The sequence below is a fragment of the Micromys minutus genome (assembly GCF_963924665.1).
Source record: "Micromys minutus genome assembly, chromosome: 19".
NCBI lineage: Eukaryota > Metazoa > Chordata > Mammalia > Rodentia > Muridae > Micromys > Micromys minutus.
This window is the reverse complement of record NC_137954.1, coordinates 24,599,326-24,609,366: the sequence shown is the minus strand read 5'-3', so window position 1 is coordinate 24,609,366 and position 10,041 is coordinate 24,599,326. Positions and strand designations below refer to the sequence as shown.

The following is a 10,041-nucleotide window of genomic DNA, read 5'->3' as shown; positions in this document are numbered from 1 at the left end:
GGTCAAGCTGGCTGGCCTCAGGAGCCACCTATCTCTAAATTCCAACTCTGTAGCTATGCCCGCCTTTTTATATATGCTGCTAAGGATTACCTCTCAGGTTCTCATGCTTACAAAGCAAATGATCTGATGCACTGAGCCACCCAGCCCTTGTTCCATTTAAACAAGCTTAAAAACATTATTTTGTGGGCTGGAGAGATGGCTCAGCAGTTAAGAGCACTGACTGCTCTTCCAGAGGTCTTGAGTTCAAATCCCAGCAACCACATGGTGGCTCACAACCATCTATAATGAGATCAGATACCCTCTTCTGGTGTGTTTGAAGACAGCTATAGTGTACTTATATATAATAAATATATTTTTAAAAATTATTTTGTTTATATAAGTACACTGTAGCTGTCTTCAGACACACCAGAAAAGGAAGTCAGATCCCATTACAGATGATTATGAGCCACCATGTGGTTGCTGGGAATTGAACTCGGGACCTCTGGAAGAGCAGAGGTGACTTGGAGGAGCCCTGTGGTGTTGAGATGTGGTAGGTAAGGAAACCACATGTGAACCAACAGAACAGGACCTAATGTACCCATGTGTTCATACACCCATCCACAGATAACTTATCTGAGAGAAACTGGGGACATTAGATACTGCTCCATGACATTGGGTCAATGTCAGTATTTCAACTCTAGTAAAAGTAGAAATGCAAGCAGACATTAGAAGACCTGTTCCTAGCAACATTATTCATATTAGCCAAGGCATAGAAACCAGGCACATGTCTGTCAATAAATGGATAAATACAACATAGTGTAGACATGCAAAGGAATGTCACTTGGGGTTAAAACATTATGGAATTCTGATGCATTAGATAATATAAATAGCCATGCTAGATTGGGTATGGTAGCCCATATCTGCTTGTAATTCAGACACTTGAAAAAATAAGGCCGGAGGATTACCATTCAGGGTCAGCTTGGTTTACAAAGTGAAATTAAGAGCAAACTGGACTTCATTTGCGGCCATTGCCATCAGTTTTTTGGAAGTCAAATGTCACAGTGATGCTCACAGTGGCTTCCCAGGTTTGCCCGCCATTCTGGTTTGAATGTTGTAATCCCACAACATTTATGTGCCAAAGTCACTACCAAGGTGATGATCATGTTAAGAGGTGGCACTCTTAGGGATGCTATGAGGTCACAAGGCCTCTACTCTCACAGGTGAGGTTTGAGAGGCTGGCTAGGGATGTAGCTCATTTGGGAGAGCGTCTGCCTAGCAGCGGGTCCCATTCCCAGCATAGATAGGATATGGCAGCCCACAACTGAGTCTAGGAGATACAGGTGTGACAAGTCTATGCTTCCTGAGTTCCTGTCTCAACCTCGTCTTCCAGCAAAATCACAAAACAAACAACAACAACAAAAAGCAAACAAAAATACCCAAGCAAGCAAGCAAACAAATACGCAGAACTGGGCAGAGAAATGGCTCAGGGGTTAGGAGCATGCACAGCTTTTGCAGAGGAGCTGAGTTCAGTTCCCAACACCCATGTCAGGTCACTCCAGCTTCAGAGGATTTGACAGCCTCTTCTGGATATGCGGGCATTGCCCACACTTGTGCAAGCACATGTGTGTGCGCACACGCGCGCGCGCACACACACACACACACACACAGACTTGAGACAACCCTTCCGTTCATCACCATGCTGACCTTGAACTGAAGATTCTCCTGCCTCAGCCTTCCAGATGTTGGTATTCCAGGTATGTGCTGCCACCCTGGGCCTCTGTCACTTTCTTTTTAAACATTGTAGATCGAGTGCTGCACGTTTGTCTGTGTGTCACACTCACTCCTGGTACCTGAGTAAGTGGCAAGCCTCCGTGTGGGTGCTGGGAATCGAACTGGGTCCTAACCACTGAGCCAACTCTCCAGTCCTGGGGTATTTTTTTCTAACAGTCACAATGGACTCACGTAGTCAGCAAGACCTTTTCGTGTAGTGTATCTAAACTACAGGCTCTGTGGTAGAGTGATTTTAAGTGAGGGTGTTCCAACTAAGCAGGAGAGGTTCCCTCATGGTGATGATTTCCAGGAAACATGAGATTTAGCTGAAGGATGAATGAAGGAAAGGCCATCAGAGGACTGGTTTGCACTTTCAAAGGACTAGTGAGCCTGCGTTTTGCTCAGTTTTGCCAAAAGTAGGTCCTCACTGGTACTAACTATGTGATCTACCACTGAGTACTGATATGTCCCGGCATATGTCCTCTCTCGCTTTTTATTTGGGGACAAGACTTAACTGATTCGCCCAGGCTGACCCAGAATTCCCTCTGTAGTACAAGCCGTCCTTGACTTTGTCGCTCTTCATTGTCCTGCCTCAGCCTCTCTTTTTCTTTTTTTCAACATAGTATTTTTATTGATTCTTTGGGAATTTCACATCATATACCCTGATCACATTGCTACCCAGTCCTTCCCTGTCTACCCTGGCTGGCCTTGTGATCTGCCCATCCCCCCCCAGGGGGGAGTTCAATCTGCATTATCTATAAATTCACTGTAGCATTGCATCTTAAATAGAGCTGAGTCCTTCCATGCTGAGCTCCTGCTGAAAGCCCTCCATCCTGTCAGGATTAAGGATTCTCTACCTAGCTTCCTATTAGGCTGTTACTGTTTGGGGTGGGGCAGAGGTAAGGGTTGTCACAGAAGTCTTCCATGTCCCTCTTTCTCAACTGTGCATCTACATTCATTGCTATCTCTGACAAGGTAGCTTATTTGCTCTTTATGGTCCACAGGGACATGGATCATGGGTTTCTACATGGTTTCTGGTGTCAGGGCCTTTGACCCAGACAAGCCCACATAAAAGCTAGATGTGACCCAGCATGGTGGCACGGGCCTTAAATCCCAGCACTCAAAGGCAGAGGCAGGTGGATTTGAGTTCAAGGCCAGCTTCGTGGTTACATGGTGAGTCCCAGAGCAGTCAGGGCTGCACAGTGCATTCCTATCTCTAAAGCAAACAAGTCACAGAAGTTGGATGTGGTGGCTTGAAGCTGCAACCCCAGCGCCTCAATGGCAAGGCTGGAGACAGAGACAGGAGAAACACTCTGAAACTTTTGGGCTATCTATTCTAGACCATACACATCTGCAGGTGTAGAAACGAGAGAGGTCCTGCCTCAAGGTAAAAGATGGAGTGCTCACTGGCACGACGGCATCTATACACATGTACCCTCACGTGTGTTCACACACCCTGAGACTGACTTAGCCCATCCATCCTTAGCTATGCTGTTTATTTTTTCATCATGTACTCTAGGCTAGCTTCAGCCTCTCAAGTGTTGGGATTATGGGTGGAACTTGCTCTGTAGACCTGCCTGGCCTCCAACTCAGAGAGACCTGCCTGACTCTGCCTTCTGAGAGTTGGGATTAAAGGTGTGTGCCACCACTGTCCAACTTGGCAGCCCTGTCTGAAGCCTCCTGAGGTGATTTCTGGGAGACAGACAGACACTATCCTCCCTTATGTTCCTCAGCTCTGTTGCCAAGACATTACACCTTGGAGTTCCTCTGGAGTCTCTCATTTCAAAGCAGCTGGGCTGATGGCCAGAGACACTAATGTAGGCACAGGTGTCTGCACCCCAACTACCAGAGGTTCTTGCCTAACACTCTCTACTGAGCTCACAGCCGGCATTAGGCAGACAAGCCACTGGCCAGAACTGCTGGTGAGCAAGGAACCAGAAGGTGGTGATGAGCCTCTGCTTTTCTTTCCTTCTCACAGGGTAGCTGGGGGCCCCTTGCAATCTGGACAGTCTCATGTGTGTATGTATTGATGGGGGACCTGAAGCACTAGCTAAGGCTTTGAGAGGGTCTTGCTTTGTGGTGCTGGCTGGCCTTGAACTCAAAGCAGCCCCCCTGGCTCAGGGCCCTGAGGGCTAGGATTTCAGATGCTGAGCCAACACATCTGGCCAGAGACCTTAATTTTATTTTCTTTGAAATAGCCATAACTGTGAAAATAGACTCTAGAAAGAAAAGATGAAACTCGCTGGGTAAACGAAATTAAAGCTTCCCATTTTTGACAAGAAGAGAGGGTCAAATACAGTCCCTGCCGGCAGAGCAGCACCCGGGAAGGACCCTGCTTATCTCCCACTGAAGCTGCAGCCCCAGCCAGTCCCAGTGTCCGGCTTCCAGCCGTCCTAGTTCTTTCCCAGATCCAAACCCTGGTTGTTGTTGTCATCGTCGACATTGATGTTGTCGAATTTGACTTTGACGTCATCGACATCATCGTCGTAGTCAACTTCGTCAATATCATCATCAAAATGGTCAACATCGTCATTGTCAACATCGTAGTTGTCTTCGTCTTCGTAGCTGCCATAGTAATTGTCATAGTCAATGTCCTCCTCCTCCTCGAAGTCTTCATCCTCATCGACATACAAATAGTCACCTTCTATCTCCTCCTCTTCCACTTTTTCCTCCCCCCCTCTCTCTTCCTCTTCTTCTTCCTCCTCCTCTTTCTCCTCCTCTTCCTCCTCCTCTTCCTCAAGAGGGCGGAAGGGGCTGGGCTGGTGTGAGGATCGCAGTGCTGGGATAGGCGAGCGCAGCGCTGCATAGGGCCCGAAGTGCTCGGCAGCGAAGGTGACCACGTCCTCTGGCCGGCGGAGCAGCAGAAACATCAGGAAGTCGGAGACCAGTGCTTGGGCCTCGGGGTGCTGCCGCAGATAGCTGGTGTGGCTGAGGCGCAGCTGCTCCTAGCCGGGCATAGGGCGGTCCAGCACTGGAGCTGAGCACAGCTCTGATTGGCCAGGACAACCCCCCCCCCCACTACATCATCTCCCTGATTGGTGCGTTTCAGCACTCCTGGTCCATAATAGGACAGCAGACCCCCAGGCCGCAGCCACTTCTTACCTTCCTGTCCAGGAATTTCGAGTAAAGCTCCAAGTCTTCCTCCCACACCAGGGGCTTCCGATCAAATGTGGGCGGAGGCTCAAACACATCTGAGTGGAGTGAACAAGGGAACTGCTTACCCATCCATCCCTCAACAAATAGGGGAGGATCCCAGGAACTGTCACATAGGGGCAGAGTTACCTTCAGAGGTCCACCCTAACCCAGCCAGGGGCTGGAAACCTGCCTTCTCTTTACCTGCTCAAGAATCCTGTACCGTCCCTAGAGCGCTGGTTCCTTTCCAAACTAAACCAGAGGCCGAGCTTCACCCATTTCCCCTTCACTGCCCCATCCTGCCCCGGGCCACTTACCCTCCTCCCTTATGAGGGGCATCTTGGTGATGATACAACATCCTGGAGAGCCTACCTGGACTCTCTTAGCCAGGTGCCTGCAGGGCAATACAGAAGTCGGGGAGAGCGCTCCGGTACCACCGGGCAGTGACTGAATGGTACCCGCACAACGAATGAGTCGTGGCTCCCACTCCCACCCCCCAGTGTAAAGAAAGCCTTCTGGGAAATGACTAAGGTCAATGGACAGGCATAATGGTGGGGCTCCAATCAGAAAGGATTGGCATCCTCAGAATAAGAAGAGAAAGCTGTCTACCCAGCTGTCTACCAACTGGCACATTAAAAAGAGCCAGAGCCCTGACAGCAGCCAGACAGCTTGCCAGAAACCAACACTGCGTGCACACGCGTGCACATGCATACACACACACACACACACACACACACACACACACACACCATTCACACACATGCTTGTGTGGAGGTCAGAGGACAACTTGTAGGAGTTGGTTCTCTCCTGCCAAGTGGGTTCTCCAGGACTCGAACTCAGGTCATCAGATTTGGCAGCAAGCTCCCTCACCACCTTTCCAGCTGAGCCATCCTTTTGACTTGTATGGACCTTTTCGAGGGAATAACTTACTACTATAGATGGCCCTCAGACCTGAAGCCACCCTCCTGTGTCAGCTTCCTAAGAACTGGAAACTCAGGTGTGAGCCCCTATCGCCAGCTCATCTTGTGACATATTGTCCACCGCGTCCTCATGAGAGCTGCCTAGGGGCCTATGATTACAATGCTTTCTCTCTTTATCTTTATTGTTCTTGGGTCCTGTCCCAGATAACAGCAAGCATCATGCCTTGCCCAAAGCACATCTGTAATCCCAGCACCTAAGGTACTAAGGCAGGGGTACTGTGAATTTGAGGCCAGCTTGAGCTCACTGTGTTTTTGTTTTTTAAGCAAATGAAATGAGCAAAGCAAAGGTACACCCAGATCCCACTGACATTTCCTGGCAGCATCCTGGGGATAATAGTGACTCCTGTGCCCCATGAACATCTTCCACCCCATGGCCATTTTTTCTTCACCCGGAGCTCTCATACGTTATGTGACATGGTCACCTCGGTCCTCCCCACAAGTGGCTCACCCATCAGAGAGCAGATAGGATTGGCAGGAGAAGGGGATGCCCTCTTCAGAGTGTATTGTTTGCTCCACGATGAACATTTCAGCCTGCTGGTTGCCCACTCGGATCGTCTGGAAACCCAGGGATTTCTACAGCAACCAGAGTGGAGAATATGGTGAGACGGTTGTCCCCATCTCCTCAAGCCCTTTCCTTCTCCTCGGGTCTTCATTCCGGCTCACCACTGGTAATCAAAGCTTAGCTATTCAGTTCCTTTCGTGACACAAAGAGTTCTCAGGATAAGTTAGGGACTCCTCACAGGTGCACATGTGTGGGGGTGTTTAGCATGCATGTGCAAGTATGTGGGCTCTTCAGGAGCTATCTATGGTGCTTATTTTCTTTTAAAATCTAATTTTTTATGTGTATGAATGTTTTACCAACACATATATATATTGTTGTATACACATGTGTGTGTGTGTGTGTGTGTGTGTATACATACATATGTATATGGATCCCTTGGAACTTGGGTTATAGAAGGTTGTAAGCTGCTATGTGTGTTCTGTGAGCTGATCCTGAGTCTTCTGAAAAACCATAAGTGCTTATAACCACTGAGACATCTCTCTGCACTCATCTTGGTTTTGAGACAGGCTCTCTCACTGGCACCTGAGGCTGCCTGATGCATCCAGACTGTCTACCTCCACAGTTCTAGGATTCTAAGTGTTCAGCACTCACATGGATCTGGGATCCAAGTCAGGGCCTCATCTTGCACCACTGAGCATATCTCTAGCCTTAGAAGGCGTGGATTTAGGAAGCAGGCTTCCATGATGCTTTTCTTGTGTACTGACCTTTGTGCAAAGAAGGCTGCGTCCCACCTTTCACTTCCCCGCTAATTCCCAGGTGCTCCATCCTCAACCTTCCTTCTATCAAGTTCATCTAACTGCTGTTGCCCCATATCTCATCCCCCCCTACAGGACTTATACCGAACCCACCTTGGTTACCACCCCCCACCCATCGCATCTGTCTTTCCCACCTCAGTGGTCTTCATGACCCTTCTAGTTTTCCCCAGCCCAATTCCTTTGCCTAGAGACAGTACTCACATAGGTGCAATAGCAAAGCTTGCCCTCGGCGTCCAAGGCTAGAAAGCGAGCGCTGCTGGGCACCGACTGCTGCCAAGCCATCACTCTTAGTAACACCACATTGGCGGCACTGGAGACAAAGCCCTTGAGTGATTTACAGGGGAAAACAGAGACTCCAGTCTTCGTTTCCTGTTTGGGGCAGATCTGAGTCAGAGACTTGGAGTTCAGAAGAAGCAGGAGGTGTTGGAGTAGAGTGTTGGGTGTCGAGGCTGGTCTCACACAGCTTGTCCCTGCTGTGGTTCTGAGGGTGTGGGAGAGGTTCCCACTTGGCTTTCACTCTTACCTCACCCTCCTTGATGCTTCTGGTCATAACAAACTGGTCATCCTGCTTCAGGATGCTCATCTTCCTTTCCATGGGGAGGATGGGAAACTGAGGAACAGAGCACACGGGAGAATCAGGTGCTTGCTCTTGAGAGGCTAGCTCCAATCCTTTCTTTATGGGTGTTTGTCTGTAATTTGTTTTTCTGAGACAAAATAGTTCAGAATGACCGGGGACTTCCTGTGTAGCCCAGGAGAGCCTTGTACTTGGAATAATTCTCCTGCCTCAGCCTCCTAAGCACTGAGATCATAGGCAAATGTCAGTCTTATTTTCTATAAACAAAATAGGACAAAGGTCCCTGTCTCGATAAATAAAAAAATAAATAAAAATAAGACAGACAGGCAGGCAGACAACAGATGAACAAAAAGCTTCATAGCCTGTTGTGGTGGTCCAGCACTTGGGGAATCAGGGGTTCAAAATCATTCTCAGCTACATACCAAGTTTGAGGCAAGTCTGGATATGAGACTGCCTCAAAAAAGGAAGTGGGGGGAGAGTAAAAGAGACCTTCCATTTATAGTGGAAGTCAGAAATAGGCCTAGAGTGTATATCAGGAAAGATGAACAGCTATGTGCCTCAGAACGAAACACAGGCTGGAAGCTGGGAACATTCTCTGAGAAGGCCGTTAGGCCCAAGTTTAGACAGGTCATGGCCCCACAGAGGAAGTTTCTGAAGGAACTGGGTGAAGGGGATAGAGTCAGAAGATTTGGAGCCTAAATAATGACAGGTCTGGGAAAGGCTAGGTCACGTGGCCCTGGGAAGCTGGCCAGGCTTTCAGGCTGGAGGAGGCACCAGTGGGCTGGGCTCAGTTTGTACATCCAGGAAACATTAGCAGCAGTAATGGGGGTGACTGGTTATCAATTTCTGTGCGGCTGGTAGTATACAGGAGTGTGATATTCTACTCGGGTCCCTCCCACCCTCTAAGGCCCATGTTCTTGCTTATCCCGGGGCAGGGGCAAGGCTGGGGGAGGCTGGGGGTAAATACCTTAATGAACTCTTGACTGTGCTGCTCCATTAGCTCCAGATTCTTGTTTAGGTAGCCTGGGGTACAGGGAGGCAACTGCTGATGTCACAGGATGGACCCAGTGGAAAGGGTGCTCAAGGCTGGTGCAATGTGGCCATGGGAAAATGACAGGGTGGTCAGCTCTGTTCTTGTGCTGGGTATGTGGCTGGGAACAGCCTTCCCCCCCCCCCAGGTTTTAATCCCTCCCAGATAAGTCAAGGAACAGGTCCTGATTAAGGACCTATGGATTGAAATGAGGGCCATGGAGGGAAGATGTGAGGGACAGCCAGCAGCTAGAACCCTACCTAGGAGGGAGCTTCCACACAGTGATTTGTCTAGGGAGCCGCGGCTTGAGGCATGGACCAGTAAGCAGTGGGCCAGGATACCCAGGGCATCTTTATATTTCCCCTTCTGCACCTCAATGGTCAGCTCTCCCTGAGGTTCCCCTGTGTCTGAGAGGATGGCCAGAGTCTCGGGGAAGAACAGAAGCATATCCTCCAGTCCTGTGTTGCATACAGAGAAACTCTCTCCAGGTCCAGCCTCTCGACCCCCTTCCCATGTCTCCTACCTCCTAGCCAGCCCTGCTACTCCACTCTTTCTTGCCGTCACTGGGTGCTGACTGGTGAAGACACGCCATCCCCCTTGGGCTTGTCCCTCCATTCACATCAGGTCTTTTCTGAATCTCAAGAGGATCAGGTGGAGAGAGAAATGGGGCCTGCCTAGTCCTCCTCTCTTCCTTCGTCCCCAGCTTTGTACCTCTCCTCCCCATGCCTGCCCCACCATCTAGCTCACGGAAGGAATTGAGGAAGCTGATGGCTTCCGCATTGGCTTCTGGGAATGGCTGTTCCTCCTCCTGCTGCTGCTGCTGCTGCTGTTGTTGTTGCTGCTGTTGTTGCTGCTGGCCTAAATGCTGGTGGTCCTTGGCTTTGGAGCCTACAAGAGGAAGGAAAAGCTAATATGTCAGATCCTAGAGAAAAGGGTAGAATAAGGGACAAATATCCCCCCCAAACAGACCAGTAGCCCATTCCCCACCTGTGGGGGAAACTTTGGAAGACATGCTTTTGAGAGGCTAGTCAGTCTGTGGCTAGTAGTCTCCATGGCAACCAGAAGCTAGTTACTGCCTCTTAAAGGGCACTCAACCGACTTTGCTGAACTTAGACTTGTCAGGCTCTGGGGCTCAGCCCAAGCTTGAGAGGTCGTCCAGCAGAGGGAGCCTTTGACATTCTTAAGAGGTGAGGGGGAAAGAAGGCTATTACAACTTTGGGTACTAATGGACTAAGGAGGCTGGAGGTGGCTCAGCCTTT

General features: G+C 49.5%; 1 protein-coding gene across 1 annotated transcript; it reads right to left on the bottom strand.

Annotated features, from left to right (window-relative positions):
- Positions 1-4,142: 4,142 nt before the first annotated feature.
- Positions 4,143-9,794, bottom strand: CATIP (ciliogenesis associated TTC17 interacting protein; the record flags this gene model as incomplete). The annotated part of the gene is made up of 10 exons (XM_080932905.1): positions 4,143-4,694; positions 4,852-4,940; positions 5,199-5,275; positions 6,310-6,434; positions 7,380-7,547; positions 7,702-7,788; positions 8,720-8,775; positions 9,043-9,240; positions 9,494-9,670; positions 9,770-9,794. 10 exons carry the CDS (start codon positions 9,792-9,794, stop codon positions 4,143-4,145), a joined length of 1,554 nt encoding a protein of 517 aa, XP_080789031.1.
- Between the last annotated feature and the right edge of the window lie 247 nt (positions 9,795-10,041).